The 23,312-nt window shown below is 35.7% G+C and overlaps 1 protein-coding gene and 5 non-coding genes across 6 annotated transcripts; 5 read left to right on the top strand and 1 right to left on the bottom strand.

Annotated features, from left to right (window-relative positions):
* Nucleotides 1-8,277: 8,277 nt before the first annotated feature.
* LOC130945844 (protein MAIN-LIKE 1-like) lies at nt 8,278-9,168 on the bottom strand. The gene is made up of 3 exons (XM_057874540.1): nt 8,669-9,168; nt 8,469-8,556; nt 8,278-8,418 (listed from the first exon to the last, which is right to left on the bottom strand). The coding sequence occupies exons 1-3, from the start codon at nt 9,166-9,168 to the stop codon at nt 8,278-8,280; spliced, it is 729 nt and encodes a 242-aa protein (XP_057730523.1).
* A 7,314-nt stretch (nt 9,169-16,482) lies between these two features.
* Nucleotides 16,483-16,625, top strand: LOC130947157 (small nucleolar RNA snoR134). The gene has a single exon (XR_009072565.1). It is a non-coding gene; the product is annotated as a small nucleolar RNA snoR134 (small nucleolar RNA).
* Nucleotides 16,626-16,900: 275 nt separating this feature from the next.
* LOC130947156 (small nucleolar RNA U36a) lies at nt 16,901-16,993 on the top strand. Its single transcript, XR_009072564.1, has one exon. It is a non-coding gene; the product is annotated as a small nucleolar RNA U36a (small nucleolar RNA).
* A 66-nt stretch (nt 16,994-17,059) lies between these two features.
* LOC130947144 (small nucleolar RNA Z223) lies at nt 17,060-17,153 on the top strand. The gene has a single exon (XR_009072553.1). It is a non-coding gene; the product is annotated as a small nucleolar RNA Z223 (small nucleolar RNA).
* A 53-nt stretch (nt 17,154-17,206) lies between these two features.
* LOC130947145 (small nucleolar RNA Z278) lies at nt 17,207-17,321 on the top strand. Its single transcript, XR_009072554.1, has one exon. It is a non-coding gene; the product is annotated as a small nucleolar RNA Z278 (small nucleolar RNA).
* A 145-nt stretch (nt 17,322-17,466) lies between these two features.
* LOC130947146 (small nucleolar RNA Z278) lies at nt 17,467-17,586 on the top strand. The gene has a single exon (XR_009072555.1). It is a non-coding gene; the product is annotated as a small nucleolar RNA Z278 (small nucleolar RNA).
* Nucleotides 17,587-23,312: the final 5,726 nt, after the last annotated feature.

Genomic DNA, 23,312 nt, shown 5'->3' with positions numbered 1-23,312 from the left:
CATAATCTTTGCTTGAGTTAAATAAAGAGTAGAGTGTCTTGTACCTCTAGCAACAACCATGGAACCCTTGGTGAGCTTCCAGCTATCACGAGAAAATGAGCTATCCAAGTCTTCATTACACAACTTACCAACAGAAAGTAAGTTCAACCGAATATCTGGAACATGTTTCACACGCTTCAAAGTCAACTTGGTACCGTTGGAGGTTTCTAAGCAAACCTGTCCAACACCAGCACATTTTGCAACACCTTGATGAGCCATTTTCACATCACCAAAATCACCAGGAGTGTACGACGTAAACAAATCCCTCCTAGATGTAGCATGAATAGAAGCACCGCTATCAATCACTCAACTAGTGCTATTATCAACAAGGTTAACAGATTCAAACTCCTCAATAACAAGAAAATCATCATGAGTTACATTAACCTTGTCTTCCTTGCTACCATCATCTTTATTTGTGCTCTTGTCTTTACTTGCCTTGGCTTTCTCCTTCTTTAGCTGCCAACAAAATCTCTTCACATGTCTCTTTTGACCACAATGATGACACTCAATATTCTTATACTTTCCTCGAGACTTGCTTCTGCTTTCATTTCTACCTTTAGGACCTCGACTTTTGCTTCTCTCCCTAGACTCAGAAACAAGAACATATGAATGTGTAGTCGATGTACCTTGTGACTTTCTTCTCATCTCTTCATTCAAAATACTGCTCTTGACAAGATCCATAGAGATTACACCATCAGGAGCAGAATTGGACAATGACATTCTGAGAATTTCCCACGAGTCTGGTAAGGAGCCAAGAAGTAACAATCCTTGAACCTCTTCATCAAACTTGATACCCATGGAAGATAACTGATTCATAATTCCTTGGAAATTATTCAAGTGATCTGTCATTGATGTCCCATCTGTATACTTCAAAGCTAACAACTGCTTGATAAAAAACATCTTGTTATTCCCAGTTTTTCGAGCATACAACTGCTCAAGCTTAATCCAAAGGGTTCGAGCATGTGTCTCTCCAATAATATGGTTCAACACATTATCGTCAACCCACTGCCTAATATATCCACAGACTTGTCTATGCAACAAAGTCCAATCATCATCAGACTTATCATTAGGCTTCTCTGTACCAAAAACTGGTTGATGAAAATTTTTGACATAAAGCAAATCTTCCATCTTTGACTTCTTTAAATCATAATTAGGACCATTAAGAGTGATCATCCTACTAGTATTAGTATTAGCTTCCATTGTTCACAGAATCACAAGCCCAGAAAAATACCAACAAGCTCTGATACCAATATGAAAGAGCCTAGCAGCGGAAACGACACAAATGTCCAACACAAGAACAATATGGAAGCACTCACAACACAATATGGCAGCAACTATAACAAGCAAATATAGCAAGTAAAGTAATAACAAGAACACACCAAGATTTTAACGTGGAAAACCCCCTCAATGTGAGAGGTAAAAACCACGGGTCGTCCAGAACAATAAAATAGCTCCACTATAATCAAATGAGGTACAAGAGAGTCTCAAACAAAGCAGAAAAATGTGCAAATAACCAGCCAAAATATAAATGCACCAAAGCTTACAAGTAATAGGCAAGAAGATGAAATATACCCAAAAAGACAAAGCTGATGTCGAAGCCAATTTCTCTCTCTGCAGACTTCCAATTAAAATCTCCACCGTTCAGAATGAAGAAAAAGATGTGAAGAATCTACAGTTCAAATTTCACATCGATCCAACGGTGAAAGAATGAGAAACTGCTGTTCCAAAATTACTGCTCTGTGTAAAGACGGGAAACCTAATTTCTCTCTTGTGAAACCAATTTCTCCTACTGAAAAACTCCAATCAACATCTTCACCGACCAGAATGAAGAACAAGATGATAGGAACATGTAGTTTAAATTTCAAGCCGATCCAATGATGAACAATTGAGAAACTGCCATTTGAAATTTACTGCTTTGGACAAAAATGGGAATTCTGTTTTTTCCTCTTCTCTCTCACTTGGTGGCTATTCTCTCTCTCTCAAAAAACCTCAAAAAACTGAATTAGGGTTATGACACTAGGGTACAAGAATACACCCCTAAAATGTTAGGCTTGGGCCTCACAAAGAAAAAAAAAACCCAACGCTTTCTTTATAAAAAATGGGAGAAGAAAAATAAAATTTCTGATTATATATTAGTGATCTAAATTTTTTCTTTCTATATATTTTGCTAAAGTGAAGTATTATTATGATATTAGAAAACAATATACGGTGCCTTCTTATGCAAATGTATACCCAAAGAATAATGGCGGAGCTTAGTTTAGACAAGAGGTGGCCACGGCCCCAAATTTTTATTAAAAAAATTAGTAATACTTTTTCAAAAAATAAAAAATAGTTTAGTTGGCTCAAATATTTTATTTTGACTTAAAATACCAAAGTTCAATCTTCATCTTTTACTTTTATTGCACAATAGTTTTTAGTTTTAAACATTCAAAACATATCGAATTTGGACTGAATTGAGTGTATTCGCATTTCGCAGCTCTCTATTCAATAAGCAACACTCTCTCTTTACCTTTGAGTTCAAATATAAAAAATTAGATATTTTTTATTTATGTAATTTAATATTATTTTATATTTTACTGTTTATTTAATTTAATTTTTTTATATGATAAAAAATATTAGAATATTCCATAAGTATTGATATTATTGTATTTGTATAAATTGATAAAAAATTCAATAAATATTATAAATTTTAATATTTGTCCTTCTAATTTCTTTTTTACATATTTTACCGGATATATATTCAAAATTTTATATAAAATAATCATAAAAAATCAAAGAGTTGATGATGCATTTTTTAAGAGGAAGGCTAATATTCAAGAAGGAAAACATATAACTTTTACAATATCAACATCTGTAGATAATTCTTCTACTTTAATTAATCACGAAGAAAGTAAGATACAACCTTCAAAAGTTTAAAGAGTTGTATCTGATGAGTTTGACCTTAATTCTTTAAAACGATACCCTGAAAATAACTTTAAATTTGACAATATTACCTAAATCATAGAGATGAGGTTAGATAAGTTTATTTTAAATGAGTCCATATCAAAAATATTTTGACAATTATCTTCTATCTGCCCCAAAATTTCATTTCAAATTCTGTCACTGCCAAAGAATATTAACATAAGCGAGTAAATAATAGTGCTTTCTTAGAAGAGCCGAGCTATGTTATCAAAATGTTATATTAAATTCAACAGGAAGAAATCAACAGATTAAAGCTCATTTTGTATAAATTTGTATAATCAATCATCAATCCAATAATATTATAAACGACAGGGTTTAGTTTAAGGATGGATGAGGATGAGTCCATGATGCATATATAGGCACTTTCGTTTATTTTTGAGTAAGCGCATTTTTACTTAAAAAAAAAATAGATACTATTAGGATTATTTGGATCAAGGATAGTTGTAAAAATGATATTCTCGACAAAAATTAAATTAGATTATTGTGAAAAATAATAAGAAATAGGAATAACAAAAGTTTGCTCCATGCATACTGATAAATTCAACTAAAATTATAAAAAAGAAAATTAAGGCACTTGAAGCAAGAATTGGTTTGATAGATGATGATTTGATATTACTATCTCCAATTAAAAAAGAAAATTGTTTAAGACTGAAATGAATTATTATACTTTTTTTGAGTACCACAATGTAATTATCAATGAGTAAGAGACTATTTTATTAATAAACTCAATTTTTATGGTTAAAATGAATGCCTTTAAAATACTTGTAAAAAAACCGACAAAAATATTTGTGAAATTTAGGTGCGAAGAGTATTTGCAATCTACTAAATTGGAGGCTATCTTCTTTCCTTTGTTCCTCTAAATTAAACATCAAACCTAAACTATTTCAATGATGTGTTTCAAATAAAGGATAGGAATCACAGTAGGGGTAGTTGCTGCCAATAATTTTGTTCATATCTCTGCTTAGAATAATCCAGCCTAGATTCGATATTTAGGACGCCTAGTTTTTTTTTTCTTTTTTTGTCATTGGACGCCTAGTTCTTAATCTGGGTAACCAAGTGACAACTCGACGCAACGGGTTACCACTATTCATATCTGATTCGATTTGGAGAGTAATAAGGACAAATCTAAAAATCAAATTCAGTTAGTCTCTCGATTCACTAGTACACTTAAATAAGTATTGGAATTCAAATTCTATTTTATGCATGCAGTATCTGATTCGCGATAGATTAGTCCTTGATTTCACCTACTGTCTACTCAGATATTACCAAAAAAGGGAGGACCATGGAGAGACATATATCAAGTACAAATAAAGGAGCAACATGTCAGGTAGAAAATGATTGATGAGTTTGCTATGGAAGTAAGAGATGGTAGGACTACCAGATTTTGGGAAGATAAATGGCTCCAAGTGGAAAAGTTGAAAGACAACTTTTCGAGACTCTTCTTGATTTCAAACAAAAAAGGATCAGTTATTAGGGATTGTGGGTTATGGGATGGGATAGAGTGGATGTGGCACTTCCAATGGAGAAGAGAGCTCCGACAATAGGAGACAAATGTACTGGACTAGTTACTACTTGTCCTGCAATGTTAGATTGATAGCAGATGTGCAAGATAGAGTGGTGTGGAGGTTTCACAAGGAAGACATTTATTCAACTAACTCATTTGTGCAGGTTTTGCAGGAAGAGATTATGGATGAGGAGCTTCTACAGGTTCACAAAAGACATTTGGAAAGGCCTAGTTCCGCCACGAGTGGAACTGTTCTCCTGGTTTGTTTTGGTAGGCCGAGTCAATACAAAGGATCGGCTTAGTCGACTGGGTGTCCTACAACAGAATGATATTATGTGCATGCTGTGTAAGAAAGATGCTGAGAATATACAACATTTGTTTATTACCTGTGAGTACTCTTGGCAGGTGTGGTGTGCTTGGATATCGGCGTTTGGACAAGAGTGGATTATGCCAGGCACTTTGAAACAGCAATTTCAGAGTTGGAGAGCTGTCCCAATGAGAAAAGAGATACGCAGCTATTGGCTAGTTGGTTTCTTCTCAGTGATATGGACTATATGGTTACGTAGAAATGATGTCATTTTTCACAACAAGAAAACAGGGATTATAGACTGCGTGGATCAATCCTTTTCATATGCTAGAGAATAGTGTTGTAAATAACTCATGTTGTTGATGGCAATGCCGGAGATGACATAGGAATTGTACGACTGTTTTGATTTGTTTTGTATTTCATGCTCCACATGTGTGCTGAGCTTTTTCTTTAAAAAAAAAAAAGATTAATCTTTAATTTACCGGACTGAAGAATACTATAAAAAACTAAAAAAAATAGGACAATCTAAAAATTTTATTATAGAGAGTTAAATTTTAAAAGAACATTTTAATCATTCTTTTTTTATAATAATTTTCATTACATACCAATAATTTAGATATAATATGTATTTTAAAAAAATATTTAAAATATATAATTGATTACTAAAACATAACTATTTAAGTCATTATTAATATTTTGTATAATAATATAATATTAAATATGTTAATATTTTAATATTATTAAAAAAGCAATTTTTTTAAAAATGAATATAGAAATGAGTATATAAAAATTAATTAAAAAAATAAAAAAAATTTAGTGTACCATATTAAATTAGTTAAGTACTTATTTGAGTGTCATTAAGTGCTTGTTTGAGTGTCAATAAGATGATAGAAAAAAAAGTTAATAAAAAATATCATTTTTTATTCTTTAACGTATTTAGTACATTTTTAGTAGTAAAATAAAAGTACTAGAAAAAAATATCTTTATGAAAAGTTACAATTGATATTTTTTTAAAAAAATTTTTTTTCTTAAAAAAAATATTTTTTACGTAATAAATAAATAAAAAAATATTTTTATATTATTTTACCCAAATATAACTGACAAATAAAAAATATTTTTGTAAGAGATGTCTAAAAATAAAATTATTTTTATTTTTCAATAAGATCTTTAAAAAAAATATGATTCAAAAATGAAAATTTTTTTTAAAAGCTCACCCAAATAAGCCATAAGTTGATAGAAATAAAAAATATATTTTTTTTTATTTTTTAGTGTGTTTGGCAAATTTTTAGTAGTAAAAGTAAAAGGAATAATGCTACACATCCAAGTTTTTTTATGAATCAAATTCAACCAAGTTAAACAATAAGACTTGAAGTAATGCTATCCATAACTAATTTTTGTTGATGTTAGATCAACTTGATTGGACTTAATTAACAAAAACACTTAAATATATAGTATTATTCAAGTAAAAGTACTAGAAAAATAAAAAAAAGTCTTTTTTGAGAAGTAACAATTTACATCTTTTTTAAAAAAAGTATTTTTGACGTAATAAATAAATCAAAAATATTTTTATATTGTTGTATCCAAATATAATTGATAAATAAAAATATTTTTTTGCATGAGATATCCAAACATAAAATTACTTTTACTTTTTAAAATTTTTTTTAAAAAAAGATAACTCAAAAAAAGATATTTTTTAAGAAGTTCATCCAAACAAGTTCTAAGTAACATTAATACAAAATGAAACAATTGAGATATAAACTCATCACGTAATAAAAAAATTTACATATAAATAAAGTCACTAAATCACATAATATTTTTTATTTCTTTAAATACATATTTCATATATAAGTATACTTTTTTTAAAAATGTTGGAGGCTAAAGCCACTACTTATCCCTTTTTTATCCGTCTAAAAGGAGAAAGTTAGATGCTCCTCCACTAAAATTCAGCTTTTTTACCTATATACGCATGTTAAATACATTTATTCCCAAAATGCGCATAGGTGGAAACTATTCTCAAAACGCGCAGTTCCATTTCTTGCATGGCAACTACGAAATGAATTTTAACACCATTTCAGGCGAGGTGCCCACGAAATGGGAGAACCATATCAGGTTCAGCAAGCACGAAATGGAGAGCCCATTTCCTGCGTGACAGTAGCAAAACGGAACGACGAAGTCAGGGACGCCAGGCACGAAATGGGGGCACGACGGAGGTGACAAATATGGGCACTACATGTCTATTGTACCGCATATGAAATGTGACAAATAAGTGTTTACCACACACGAATTGGAACAACGGCAAGGCTATAAAAACCCTTCTCCTGTAGAACTGATGCCACAATTCCAATTCTCACTTCTACCCCTCTTCCTCTCCGAAAATTCTATTTTCATAGAAGTTGCTTTCACCAATTTTTGGTGTGGTAATGGCATCTGAACACATTTATGTGGTCATATATCCCAACGGAAAAATTTCGCATATAGCCGAAGGAGTGACATTTATGTGTGATGACCCACTTTGGATAATGATTCCCCCACAATCATCCCTGCAACAACTAAAAAAATCTGATTCTGATGAACACTGGGTTGGTTGGAAAAAAGGAGATCAGTACGCTCATTTACAGGATGCCAGTTGCGGTAGCAAGTTCGTTTGCATATCAGAAAATACATATTAAATCTGACCAGCACGTGTCAATGATGTTTTCGTATTATCGTAGCATTGGAAGCATATATTCTATGAAATTTTGTGTGAAGCTCCAAGATGTGGGGGGTAGCTCATCTAGTTCGAATAACGTGGATGAAATACGAAATTTCGATGCTGGTCAAGGCATTCCGTTTCCGGAGATTGGTGGGGCTCGCAGTCCGTCCTTTAACGCGTTCGTGGCCCCCGTCCAGAATGCAGAAATTCCTCACCAACGTCCCTCCCCCACTGTTCATGTTGCATATCCGGAAGGAATGGCCGACAGGTTGGTTGACTCCTCTAAGAAAGACGAGATTGAGGATGATAGCGGAGAGGAAGCAGAAGTTGTTCTGGAGACCCAACCGCTTGAGGGCGATAGGGTTATCCCAACTCGGGTCGAACCGATAAATGTGGCTAAGGTTGGAGGTCTTTCCAGCAGCACCCCCGACCATTACCTGCACCTGAGTCTTGGTCCAATAAACTCGACTACCGCGGAGGACATACCGAGCAACTATGCTTTGACCGGTAAAATGGAGCTAGAGCTTGGCTTGAAATTCCTGAATAAAGATGCAGCAATGCTTGGTATTAAGAACTACAACATCCTTCGAAGTGCAGAATCCAAAGTAGTGGAGTCAGATCATACTCGGCGGATGGGCCACCATCCATTTTCGTTGTGAGCCGATTGGCGATGAAAGGTGTCGATATTTAACGGAGGGTTCGGCGGACCTTGTTTGCCGCCGAATTGCTGCATGACTCTATCGATGTTAACAATCTCGATCCAGTGGAACAAAATCAGTGGCACGACCGCGGTATAGAAATCACCATGCGGAGCTCCAAGAAATTCCGCAGGCACCCTGGATAGAATACGTTCATCCCTGTACGACATCCACACAAACTACCAAAACCAAGCATCACATACAAAGGTAAACGAATCTTCATGGAAAAAACAAATTCATGCTCCAACAAACAATAAGAATAATTACCTCATCCACCTTCAGAGTGTCCAACCTCAGACGGTGCCTTTGCAAGCATTGCTCGGCGTAGTCATTCTTTCCTCTCTTACTCGCCCACCTATAAAGAAACACGATGATCATGACATATTTAAATTCCGACGCAGATGAAATAACAACACAAGTCATAAATACGGAAGTTATGTAACATAATATATTGCGTTGTAGCTAACGGAAACGTGTATGGGCTCGTCACGTCCGGTGCCCAGAAAAAAAGCCTGAAGTATATCCAAGATATCAGCAATGTATGACAGCTAGACATTCCCTCGACGTTATAATCAGTTGCTAGGTAGATGGCTCTATACAACCAACACAGCACGGCGCTGCCCCAACTATATGTACTAATGGCATCATAGTTGGCCAGGAAAGGAAGATAACATACGTGAATCGTGTTGTTCGCTTGGTCAAGAAGTAAAACACCACCCAATAAGTACATAATGTAACAACGTGCGTACCGTACGACGACCTCCTCGGGAAAGTCAAGAGGCATCTGTTGGAGTCTACTCTTGAGCCACTTCAATTTTATGTTATACTTCGTGGTCCCAACATGTCCATCAGAAACTTCATCGAGGAGTTCTTCACACCATTGATAAATATCCCTCTGGTGGAACTTACTCCATGACCTTAGAGTGCCGCTCACCGGCTCACCGTCGATTGGTAACCCCAACTGCATAGCAATATCCTCCAGAGTAACAGTACACTCACCCCATGGGAGGTGGAATGTGTGGGTCTTAGGACGCCATCTTCTGGATTCTCTAGCGTCGTTGAGTACTTAATCACCGTACGCAACTCACAATTGCGGAATACAACGTTCTTACCCCTAGTTTGAATTTCCCGGTTACTGTAGTTTCTCCCACTAAAGTTGTTCTTGCTTGAGTTTTCTTGACTTCTATCACCACGCCCATCATGCTTCACCCAAAAGGGCGACTTTTCAGAGCTTCACAAGATGAAAAATAACAACGAGAAAGAGAAGAGTGGAGACAAAGAACAAAGATGAACAACAACGAGGAGGAGAGGAGTAGAGACGAAGAACAAAGATGAACATTTGACAGGTTAGGGTTTTATAAGTGTGAATGGATCAATTTAGGTGTTTTAATCAAATTTGAGACACCAATTTGTGTTAAACTCATTGTATGTCCACATCAGCGTACAGTTAAGTGCCAACTTAGCACTTAACTGTACACCTCAGTGCCGTTAAAACGTCTCTTAACTTTTGGACCAACAGGGATTCACGATTCTGAGAGTGAATGACTTATTTGGTCATTTTAAAAAGTGAATGACTAATCTGAAGCGAGTTGGGAATTTCAAGGACCAAATTGGACATTACCTCTTAAAAAAAATAAAAAATATTCGTATAATGACTAATTTGATTAATTTTTAAAATTTTAGGCATAAAAATTATTTGTGTGTATATTTTTAGGGACTAATTTGACTTTAAATAAATTTATGATATATCAAATAACACCTGCCATGTCATGTGTTATTGACGTGATACGTCAATAAATTATCTTGTGATACGTAATATTAACCTACCACATCATCATGTCACATAATATTTAACATAACACATTATAATCTATTTAATGAAAAAATATTGACTTATATTTTGTATTTTAAGATTAATTTGACTAATTTAATTTTTTGAGAAGTAGTCTAAAAAAATGTGATGTTACGAATTTGACTATTTTTTTTTTGTGACTAAACAAAAAGAAACAAAGAAAAAAAAGAGATTATCCTAAATCAACAAGCATAAGATGCTGAAGCTCATCACAAGGTTCCGACCAAATAACATGAGTTGGATTGGTCTTGACCGCATATCTCGCCAGCCAATCTGCCATAGCGTTAGCATCACGGGTAATCCATTCAAAATCCACAACCCAAGGTCTTGATAGAAGCTCCTGTATATTCTGAAGAATATCAACCACATCACAATTTAGCCCATTTGCCGGATTTTTTAAAATGTGCAAAATGTCAAGAGAATCTGTTTCGCACACAATATCTCTCAAGCCATAATCCCAAGCTAAAATCAAACCCCTCCAAACAGCAAAAAGCTCACATCTGATGATAGGCCCTGGAGGATAGCTACTAGAACAACCCGAAATCCAACGCCCATTAGAATCTCTAATAACACAACCAATTCCTGCTAGGTTCCAATCAAAAAACAGACTCGCATCACAATTAACTTTAAAAGTGTCACCTGTTGGAGGTTTCCACCTCCTTCGATCCTTGAAAGTTATACACTTGGTACTGGCAGACTTTCTTAAATCATTAGCAGTAATCCGAGCCATAGCAACAACTTTATAGTTTGACCACTGATCTCCATTATTGAAAATATCATTGCAACAATGCCTCCACACCCACCAAAGACCCGCCCCTACAATTGCCTCATTGCACGGCATGACCTTCCGAATCCAAAATTTCAAGGGAGTACCTTCAAATGAATCAATAAGCAAAGGATCCAACATTTGCCAAATGCATCTTGATTTCTCACAATCCCTAAGACAATGCTCCATTGTTTCCAGATCTGCATTGCATCTCGAACATCTGTCCGGATCAGTTAAATGACGCTTGAACCGGAAGGCATTTGTCGAAAGCACATTTTGTAGACCCAACCACATCATCATATTTATCTTCTCTGGCAAATTAAGGCGCCAAATCCACCCACAGTTGCTATTTTCGATCGAATTCACTTTCTTTGTCAGGAACCAACAATAACCTTCTCGAGAGCTATAGGCTTTTAGTGATGCGGGCCACCAAATCCATCCGGGCTCCGATTCTGACATTAAAGGAGGCCCAAGACTGTGAAAAAACTGTTTGACCTCATGAGAAATTGGCGTTACAAGCTTATCCCCCTCCCAAGTACCATTGCTCCACAAATCAGCAAGAGAAAAATTTGTTTCAGATATGTGAACATAAGACGTAAGCTCACAAAGTTTGCCAAGAGGACTCCACTCATCATACCAAATCGATTGTTGCATATTTCCCACATTCCATCGAAATCCTTCTTTTAAGATATCATAAGCCTTTAGAATATTCCTCCAAGTAGTTGAGGCATTGTGACAATGACTGCTGCCCAAGTCCTTGGAGTTCTGGAGGTATTTGTGAGTTAGAACCTGCACCCACAACTTGTTCTTATTATTCAGACAATCCCAAACCAACTTGCCAAGTAGAGCCATGTTCGCACAGAGAGTATCTCTAACACCTAAGCCACTTGCCTTCTTAGAAGTTATAGCAATGTCCCACTTGACCAACGGCAACCCTCTCCCATTCGCTTGACCTTTCCATAAGAACTGACGCATCAAAGAATCAATCTTGTCGCACGCATACTTCGGAAGAAGGGAAACTTGCATATTGTAAACCGGAATAGAAGCCATCACCGCATTCACAAGACAAAGTCTGCCTGCCTTGTTAAGCAAGCACCCTTTCCAACTAGCAAGTTTTCTTTGTATCTTGTCAATGACCTCCTGCGCCATCTTCCTAGCAGCCCTATCATGACCAATATTAACTCCCAAATATCTTCCCAGATCTTGACAAAATCGGATACTAGAGATCCCTGAAAGCACCTCTTTTCTTCTCGCTGAAACATTCTTGGAACATTGAGCCTTAGATTTATGGATATTCACCTTCAGTCCCGACGCTTGAGTAAACATATCCAGTGTCTTTATAACCTCTGTCACCTGAGTTTTTGTTGCTTTACAGAATAGTAAGAGATCATCAGCAAACATCAAGTGAGAAATTTTTGGGCCATGTCTAGAAATAGATACGGGGATCCAGGATCCTTGAGAGACTTTATGCGATATAAGACAAGAAAGATTCTCCATACAGAGCACAAAAAGGTAAGGAGACATGGGATCCCCCTGTCTCAGCCCCCTTATGGGTTTAAAGCTTTGAAGCCTATTACCATTCCACAGAATAGACAAAGAGGACGAAGTCACACAAGCCATGATAAGATTAATAGTAGCCACAGGAAAACCAAATTTGATCAAGAAAGTTTCAAGGAATCTCCAGTCTACTCTGTCATAGACTTTTTCAAGATCAATCTTAAATGTCATAGAACCCTTCTTCGACTTGGTTTTCCTCATGAATTGCATTATTTCTTGCACAATTATTATATTCTCCGTTGTTCCTCTCCCTGGAATAAAACCACCCTGAAGCGGTCCAATGATCTCAGAAAGGAAAGGACGAAACCTATTAACAAGGACTTTTGTAATAATTTTGTAAATCACATTACATAAACTAATAGGACGAAAATCTTTCAGGTAAGACGGAGCTTCAACTTTGGGGATCAGAACAATGAATGTGTCAAACACAGCCGCACTGATGTTCTCACCTGCAAAGGCTTTCTTCACTAAGCCCCACACATCACTGCTAAGAGATTCCCAAAATTCTTTATAAAAGAGAGCTTGAAATCCATCTGGACCCGGAGCCTTGAAAGAATTCATGCCGAACACAGCTCTTTTCACCTCTTCGAGAGCTACTGGTTCAACAAGCTTTTGGCAGGTCTCTCTACTAAGAGAAGGACAAGGGAATTCCCCCATGGCATCCAAATTAACTGCCTCCCTTGTAGAGAAAAGTTTTTGAAAGAAAGAGTTTGTTTTCGATTCCAAAACCGTCGCCTCAGAAGACCAAGTGCCATCTTCAAGAAACAATCCATGAATCTTGTTCCTTTTTCGCCTGATTATCGTTTGAAGATGAAAAAATTTAGTATTTCGGTCTCCACATCTAATCCACTTTTCTCTAGATTTTTGGTACCACATTAGCTCTTCTTGGAGGAGGATAGAGTTCAGCTCCTCATGCAAACCTTGCTCTTTAATCCGCTGCTCCGGGTCTTCCCATCTTTCCCGAGACACTTAAATATCATTTAGTTGTCTTTCAAGCTCCCTCTTTTTAACAAACACATTTCCAAAAATCTCTTTATTGAAATTAAGCGCATCCTTTTGGACTTCAAGCAAACTCTTAATAACATCTGGGGCTCCTTTACTCCAAGCTATATGAACAACATCCCGAAAGAGGGGGTGGGTTAACCAAGCAGCCTGGAATCGAAAAGGACAGTTACCTTTATTAGCATTCCCCTCCTTATTGCATCTAATGAGCAAGGGGCAATGATCATAATGAAGACACGCTAACACCTCATTATATGCCTCCGGGAATAAAAGGCGCCACTCTTTATTGATCACCGCTCTATCCAATTTTTTTGCTACCTGCAGCCCACCTTTCACCTTTCGAAACCAAGTAAAATTTCTCCCAATAGCCCCCATATCAAACAAATTACATTCAGCCATGGTTTCAGCAAGCTTCTCCGATCTTGCATTATAAAAGGAACCTCCTCTCACCTCGTTCTGCATCAGAATATCATTAAAATCACCTAGCACAATCCAAGGGCCTTGAATCATATTAGAGACCCTGATCAAATCATTCCACAACCTCATACGCCGATGAACATGAGGATTAGCATACACAACACTACAAAAACTAGAAAAAGCACCCATCTGAATCTCAAGGCTAATACACTGATCAACTACATCTAAAACTCTCACTGATATTGAAGGATTAGAACATAAAATCTAAATTCCTCCACTATGACCACTTGCATCTACAACACCAACATCCCGATAACCAAGCTTGCTCCAAAAATATTTCAAACGCTCAAAGGGTACATGAGTTTCCAGAATAATAAAAAAAGTTGGATGATATTCGCTAACTAACTCTTTGCAGTGAATTCGGGCCAATTTGTTAGAAGCCCCTCTAATATTCCAAGAAAGAAAATTGATATCTATATTATCCATAAAACTAAATTATCAAAAAAGGCACCAACCTCAGGCGAGGACCTTTATGAAGAAGTAGACGGGCCGCCAGGATTTTTTTGAGAGTCCTGCTTCTCTATTCCCAACACTTGTTCTGGAGCACTCCCCATCACATTAGGTGACGTAGAAGGTAAAATCCGTTGCTGCTGACCCACTCCGCCATCATTGCTCAGCGGCACCGGCGAGCTTTGGAGAGATGCCGGTTTCAGCCTCTTATGACCGTTCTTGATTATAGGAGTGAAGGTCGCTACAGCGGGTATGAGATTGGCACCCTGATTTTTTCCTTTGCCAAGCATTGGAGCATGGTGCTTCCTGAACTTGGAAGACCCAATACTTGCCCCATGGCCCATCAAAGCCTTCTCTCCTTTCTTTATGACTGGGCCTTTACCTGAACTTAGCCCAATCTTCTATGTAGAAACCAAGTGCTTCTTTTCTAATGAACCATTTTGGGCTACTTTTGAAAAGACCAGTTTTTCTTTTCCCTTAGCTATTACTTTAGCCCACCCTTCCTCCTCCATCACGTGCCCATTTTTATCCTCCTTGCCATGCAATGTAACCTCATCTTTCTCCACATAATCCGTAACTGACGCGGACAAATTGGGATTGTTACCAAATTCAAAATCTTTCTCCATTTGGTTTCCTAAGCGTTGGCCACTCAGATCCGTTGCCTTCCTCACCGCCCCATCACTGCGAGTCTCATCCCCGGACTTAACATCTACTGCCTCTCCCTTGCATGTGACTGTGGTATGGCCGAAACAGTTGCACTTCTCACATAACAACTGCAGGCATTCGTACTCCACATCATATTCATAGCCATCAACAATAATCTTCCGAACAACCGGTAATCCAAGATTCACTTGAACGCAGGCACGAGCAAATTTGCCTCTTTCTGCCGATTTAGTCGCTAAATCAATCTTTATGGGTTTACCAATAGCAGAAGCAATTCGCATCATAGCTCTCTCATGATAGTACCATATGCTTAATCCAGCAATTCTTACCCAGACCATCGTATCCCCAAAAGAGTCTTCGCATGGTCTAAAATCTGACGACCACGGCTTAACCGCGATGTAGTGGCCTAATATTAACCATGGACCTCTTAACAGGACCTTCTCTCTGTCCTCGTTGTGATCAAACTTGACTAGGAAATAACCAAAGCCCACGTCGAGAACCTCGTAGCCACCCTTGAGTCTCCATATCCCCTTCAGTTTATGAACCAAGGCCATATAACTGAAGTGTTTTCCAGAACTTTAATCACAATAGTTTCGTTGTAAGGCTCTGAAAGAGAAATCCTGGCTTCGTCAGTAAAAGTTACTGTTGGCGGCTTGGGGTCACCTTGCTTCCCCGTTACCATTGCTAAGGCGTCCCCTTCTAACCCATCTACTCTGCGTTGTCCCGCTGCTTGTGAAGAACCAATAACCTTATCGCGAAAAGATATCCTCTGAATCCCACTATGACTACCCTTACGCGAATCCTCCATAGCACCTGGTGCAATCCTCCCCATGCTCTCCCCCTTATTCTCCTTAAAATGCTCATTCTCACCGTGTGCTGCTCTCTGACCTTCTCCCCTGCTCTCACTGGACTCTCCTCACTCACCCATTATTCTCTCACACGCATTTATCTTTTTATTTATAGATGACGAATTTGACTATTAATCTCAAAATTAAATTATCGTATGAAACAAATGTTTTTTTTATCAAAAATAAAGAGACTCGAACTTGCGATGGAGAGACTATGTCATTTGAGCTATAGCTAATTGCCAACAAATGGTTTAGATATTACACGAAAGTTTAATATTCAATTATTTAATTAAATTTTTATACTTAATTAATTTTTTAAATGAAAAATTTAAAAGTTATTTTTATTAACGTTCACAATGCATTAAAAATTAATTTCATTACAGAATAGTTATCAATTTTATTTTTTATTTTTAAAAACATTTTATTAATAGACTAATATTTTCTGGTATGGTATGACGATAATTTTTCTAATGACGGCCCAAGCGGTGGTGTGGACTGTGGAAAGAGATTAGGGTTTCTATTGCGGCTATATAACTTAAACATGAGCGTTCGCATTCTCTCGATCCATAGCGTTCTAGGGTTTCTTCAATCTGAACTCAGCCATAACCACTTACTCCAAACGCCCCTTTGGCCCTCAGATCTTCTTCTCATGTTCCTTAATTTCTTTTGCACGATGCCTCCCGGGCTTCTCTGAGCTTTAGTTATGACGCGAATGCCCCGATGCACGTGCTACATCGGTGCCGTTCGTGTTGCAGATTCGTTTCTTTTATATTCCACGGCCAATCTGTGTCAAAGTATCGGCAAGATCCTCTCTTTTTCAACTCTGCAACTTCTATTTTACTTGTTCGTTTGTGATATTAGGTTTTTTAAATTTGCCTCACTACACCTTTAGCTTGCTTTCGAATCGTTGAAATGAAAATGGAGCTAGTCATAGAGGCATAGATTGAAATTCGGCGGGTTTTTTCACGTGGGGGTTTAGCTTTTTCAATGTTTTTGCCTCTAAAGATATCCGCCACACTCTGATATCGATTTCAATTTTCAAGTTTTGATTTTTTTTTCAAATTTATTTTGTCTTTCAAATTGTTGGCAATGATTACATTTTATCCGCGCTTCTGAGGTTCTTCTCTCGATGAAGCATAAATGGAAAATTATTGGTTGAATTTCTTGATATGAGCCATTTGTTTGATATATTGCAACTGTAAATTAAACATTTGATTTTGGGTTTTCTGCTTGATGTATTTCTGGTTAGCTATGAGGATAATAATTCAGCTTCAAATGCCAGTTCTGCTTCTGAAAAAAATCGTGATTGATGAAGCTGTTATATTTCTGAGCCTTTCTGCATATGTTTTTTAAGCTGTTGTTAGTGCATGTTAATTGAGTGCCAAACATGGCCTGTGATGATTCAACCCAACTGTTTGAGGTGTTGTGGAGCCAAGACCCTGTTTACAGGGAGAACCTACTTGGTGAAGCTACATTCATATGACGTCAATGGGTTCAACTGAGGGCTGAGGCTTTCTTTTGTAAACTAATGTTCCCATTTTGAATTAACCATTTAGCTGTATCCTAATCAAATTGCCTTCACTCGTACTTGAGTTAATTGACTTGGAATTATTTTTTTCTGTTTTAAATCCCATTTTTAATGTTTCCACTGCCGATGATGTTTTCAATCCAACGTGTCTGAGGTTGTAGTGTACCCAAGTTCCTGTTTTTTCAGGGAGAACCTACTTGGTGTTGCTACAAGTCAATGACATCAAAGACTAAGACTGAGGTTGCTTGTTTTTTTTTTTCGGAGTTCATGTATTGTTTTTTTTTCATTGGATTCTTCAAATCTGGGCTAATGAAACCAGAATATCTCTCATAAATGATTGAGATTTGAGATGCTTTTGCGCCATGATTAGTTAGACACAGGAGGCTCAAACATGTGAAGGCCCATTTTATATTATTTTCACATGTAAATGAAGAAGCTTTCTTTATTAGCCACGGGTTAGCCACAGTACTCAACATGTTCGAGTACTCAACATGTTCGAGAATGCTAAGCGCAGAGGAATCATTTATGAACAATCATGCACATATATCTTATGTGTCCCAATTAGAGGGGGATACAATTTCATCTTTGATGCAAGGCTATGGGAAAGTTGAGGTTTACAATGAGAGTTCTCTTGTATCAAGAAAATGGTGTTACATTATTATTGCAATTAATATTAATAGCATTTGTTAAAGTTTAGTTTCTTAAAAATTTGCACTTCCATCAGCGATTGTTTTTGGTCTAGCTAGTTCACATGACCATGACATACAATCTCTCTCCTGACATAAAATTTAAATTCTAACAAAAGAAATTTAACTCGAAGAGTGGAGCTGTTTGCAATGTTTGTTTGCAATATTTGTTTTAATAGGTAGGGTAAATACAAAGGAAAAATTTGGTTGTTCCGGAATTGTAAATCTGAGTGATCATGTGTGTCTTTTGCATAATAAAGATGTTGAATATATTTATCACTTGATTTTTTACTGTAATTTTATTTGTAATTTTATTTGGTAGGTGTGGTGTGATTAGTTATCTGATTGTATTAAGCTGGGTGTAACTTTTAAGGAGGAATGTAGACATTGAAATATATTTTTAGGTGTTTAAAATAGGTATTACTTTATTGTTTTTTCATACTGGTTTGTTTATTGTTTTTTCATACTGGTTTGTTTCACTTTCGTGTTTAGCTTTTGTTTCAAAAAAAAATTTTAGATATAATTCAAGGATGATTATGTTTGTCGGATATTTTTTTTCTATTCTAAAATAAAAAAACCCCAAAAAAAGTATTTAAATTTTAATTTTTTGAATCTAATTTTTTTTTTGAGTAAGTTTTTCGTATTTCTCGCGAACTTTATAAAGTTCATAAAGTTTGCTGTTCAGTAAATTTTAAATTTCTTTAGATTTTTATATTTTTCCACTTCTATTGTACTTCTAATTTGAAAAAAAAATATATTTTTATATTTTTAATTTAAAAAAATATATTTTTATGTTTTTAATTTCATGAAAATAAAAATTAGGATTTGAGGATAGAAGAAAGATAAAAGAGAAGAGAGAATAAAAAAATATTTTATTTATGATTGGTATGTATATAGAACTCTAAAAATGAGTTATTTATAACCAAGGTTCTAACGCTTATTTATAGCCAATGGTCTAATTTTTAGTTAATTTAGATGGATTGATTCTATCTATTTAAAATTTAAAATATAGTTATAGTGTAGGGCATACATCACATGTATATTTATAACATTCTTACTTGGATGTCTTTGGAAAAGTCCTAGGGAATAAAAATAATAATTTTTTAAATGTTGAGGTAAGTAGTGTTTTAGTGAATAAATCAGGTAAATTATCATTAGAATGAATTTGTTGATCGTTTGTATCACTACTTTGTTGAAGATTATGAGAATAGAAGAGTTTTGATGAGATATATTTTATTCTATTTCTTTTGATGTATCTTTGCTTTAATTGATGTATGCAAGTAGAGTTATCTTTGTATATAATTGTAGGTATTTTATTCATCGGTAAACCACACATATCTTAAATATGTTGGGTGATTGACCTTAAGTCAAACACATTCTCGAGTTGCTTCATGAATAGCCAATATTTCTACATGATTTGAGGAGGTTTTAGTTATAATTTGCATTGTTGAACGCCAAGATATAGTTGTTTCTCCACTTGTGAATAGATAACATGTTTGTGATATGCCTTTATGCGGATTAGAAAGAAAACATGCATTTGCATATCCAACTAATTGAAATATTGTTTTATTAGAGTAAAATAAACCATATATCTGGTCTTGTATTGTTAGCAAAATACATTAGTGCACCAATAGAACTAAGATAAGGTACTTTAAGATCGAGGAGCTCTTCATTACTTTCACAAGGTCGAAATGGATCTTTATCCATATCTAATGATCTCACTACCATTGGAGCACTCAATGGGTTTGCTTTATCCATGTAAAATTTTTTCAAAGATTTCTTAGTATAGAAGGCAGAAGTTATTAGAAGAACAGTAAAAGAAAGTTTTGGTGAATCTAAAGGAATATAACCAAGAGACAAGGAGTCCTGGTGGTGGCATGCAAGTGTACAAGAAAAGATAAAGATAAAAAGGGAGTGCTTTAAAGAGTGATCTTTATGCCGCAACGCAGATAACTGGAAAAAGTATAAGGCGGCTAAGAGAGAGACTAAAGTGGGTGTAAGTGAAGCAAGAACAAGAGCATATGAAGGTCTCTACCAATCTTTGGGCACGAAAGAAGGAGAAAAAGGTATATATAGAATCGCAAAGAGCCGTGAAAGAAGAACGGGAGATTTGAATCAGGTTAAGTGCATAAAGGATAAGGATGGAGAGGTGTTGGCTCAAGAGGAGAAGATTAATGAAAGCTGGAAGAGTTACTTCTACGAGTTATTTAATGAAGGATAGAAGACTCTTACGAGCCTTGGTCGGTTATCCACAAGAGAAGAAGATCAAAACTTTGACTACTATCGAAGGATTCGAGACTTCGAGGTAAAAGAGGCTCTAAAGCAGATGAAAAATGGCAGGGCAGTAGGACCTAATAATATCCTGATTGAGGTTTGGAAGAGCCTTGGAAAAAAAGGCATCAACTGGTTAACCAAGCTTTTTAATGAGATTTTAAGGTCAAAGGAGATGCCTGAGTGGAGAAAGAGCACTTTGGTACCTATCTACAAGAATAAGGCGGATATCCAAAGTTGCGAAAACTATAGAGGGATCAAGCTCATGAGTCATACCATGAAGTTATCAGAAAGGGTGATAGAACGGAGGTTGAGAAAAGAGATATAAGTAACAGAAAACTAATTTGGATTTATGCCAAGAAGATCTACCACTGAAGCGATATACCTATTAAGAAGAATGATGGAGAGGTATTGTAGTAATAAAAGGGATCTATATATGGTGTTTATTGATTTGGAAAAAGCGTATGATAGGGTGCCAAGGGAGGTCTTATGGAAGGTTTTAGAAAAGAGGAGAGTAAAGATCGCAAATATTCGTGCAATTAAAGACATGTATGATGGGGCCACAACTAGTGTGAAGACTCAAGGTGGTGTGACAGAGGAATTACCTATTGTTATAGGATTACACCTGGATCATCCTTAAGTCCATATATTTTCACATTAGTCTTGGAAGTACTAAGAGAACATCCAAGAGCCTGTGCCATGATGCATGTTTTTTTCCGACAATATCGTCCTTATGGGAGAGTCAAGGGAAGACCTAAATAAAAAGTTGGACTTATGGAGAGAAGCTCTAGAAGGGTATGGTTTACGCATAAGCCGTAGCAAGACAGAATATATGGAATGTAAGTTCAGTCTGAAAAGGAAAAACCCTAATATAGAGGTGAAGATTGGAGAAAATATCCTACGAGAAGTTAAAAGTTTTAAGTATCTTGGGTGCATCATACACGATAATGGAGAGATTGAACAGGATGTAAATCATAGGATCCAAGCAGGTTGGTCAAAATGGCGGAGTGCATCTGGTTTATATGCGACAAAAAAGTGCCTTTAAAACTTAAAGCTAAATTTTATCGCACCGCTATAAGACCGGCTATGCTTTATGGTACGGAGCATTGGGTGGCCAAAGGGGAGCACGAACATAAGATGAGTGTGGCAGAGATGAATATTTTGAGATGGATGAATGGTCATACGTGATTGGATAAAATAAGGAACGAAGATATAAAGGAGAGAGTTGGAGTAGCACCCATTGTGAAAAAGATGGTTGAATCGCATCTCAGATGGTTTGGACATGTAAGAAGAAGACCGATAGAACATCAAATCAGGAGGGTGGATGAGATGAAAGATGGACAAGGGGCGAAAGGCAGAGAAAGACCTAAGAAGATCATCCAGGAGGTAGTCAAACGAGATCTACATGTAAACGGTCTCTCTGTAGACATGATACATGACAGAGCATAATGACATTGTTTGATTCATGTAGCCGACCCCACCTAGTGGGACAAGGCTTTGTTGGTATTGTTGTTTGTTCTTAGTATAAATTGACTGATGAACGAATATACCATCTTTCAAGTGTTCAATTTGTAAACTGAGGCAAAAAGTTATCTTGTCATGATCTTTCATTTCAAATTCTCTTTTAAAATAATTCATAATTTTTGAAATCTCTTCGGGTGATCCAATGATATTTAAATCATCAACATATACTGTAAAAATAATAAATTTGTATGCAAATCTCTTTATAAACACCTATGGACATACACGGTCATTTTTGTATCTATCTTTCAATAAGTATTTACTGAGATGTTTATACCACATAAGTTTAGATTGTTTTAATCCATACAAAAATTTTTGAAGTCTTAGTAAACAAATTTCTGGAGAATTATTATATGCTTCAGGCACTTTGAATCCTTTAGGGACTTTTATATAAATTTCTTTGTCAATTGAGCCGTATAAATAGGCTGTAACAACATCTATTAGACGCATGTCAAGTTTTTCATACACTGCCAGACTAATAAAATATTTTAATGTAATTGAATCCACCACAGAAGAATATGTTTCCATATAGTTAATATCAAATTTTTATGAGAATTCTTGTGCTATTAGTCATGCTTTATATTTTTCTATTTCATATTTTTTATTGTGTTTGCGCATGAAAACCTACTTGTATCCCATTGTTTCTATACTTTCAAGTGTTTTGACGATAGGACAAAAAACTTCACATTTTCAAAGAAAAGTTAATTCAACTTGAATTGCGTCTTTTTATTTTGGCCAATCATCTCTCTGTCTATATTCTTAGACAGATTTTGGTTCATAATATTCATCTTGCTTTACGAATTCAATAGTAATATTATACGCAAAAACGTTGTCGATAACAGTATTTTTTCGATCCCATATTTTTTCGATTGTGACATAATTTATTGAGATTTCTTCATTTTCAGATACCTGAACCTCTTCAGAAGTTTCATCAATGTTTATGTCTCTGAATCTCCTTTGAGTACCCTCCATATTATGATCATCATGATTAACTATCTCTCTCTTTTTTTCGGAGATTTTTATTTTTAGAACTGATTGGTCTTTCACGCTTTTAGCGTGGATTGTTTGCATTTGCACTAACAACTTGTCCTTCTAAGATACTTATTTTTACTGGTGCATTTGCAGTTGGAATGTGAGATTTGGTTACTCTCTTTAGGTCAGTAAATACATCTGGCTATTGATTTGCAACATTTTACATATAAATTAACTTTTGTACTTCTAGTTCACATTATCTAGTGCGAGGATCTAAGTGGAATAATGATAATGTATTTTAAGTAATCTCTTTTTTTAACTGTTTATTTTTTTCCTTAATTTAAAAAAATATTTTATCAAAGTGACAATAAAAAAATCTTGCCTTAAATAAATCACCCGTCATGGATTCAAGGTATTTTATAATTAACGGAGATTTATAACTAACATATATCTCCAATCTTCTTTGGAGTCCCATCATTGTGCATTATGGTAGAGCAATTGGGATATAAATTGCACAT

The sequence above is a fragment of the Arachis stenosperma genome, chromosome 8 (assembly GCF_014773155.1).
Source record: "Arachis stenosperma cultivar V10309 chromosome 8, arast.V10309.gnm1.PFL2, whole genome shotgun sequence".
Classification (NCBI taxonomy): domain Eukaryota; kingdom Viridiplantae; phylum Streptophyta; class Magnoliopsida; order Fabales; family Fabaceae; genus Arachis; species Arachis stenosperma.
Note: the sequence above shows the minus strand (reverse complement) of the source record. Positions and strands in the feature narration are given on the sequence as shown.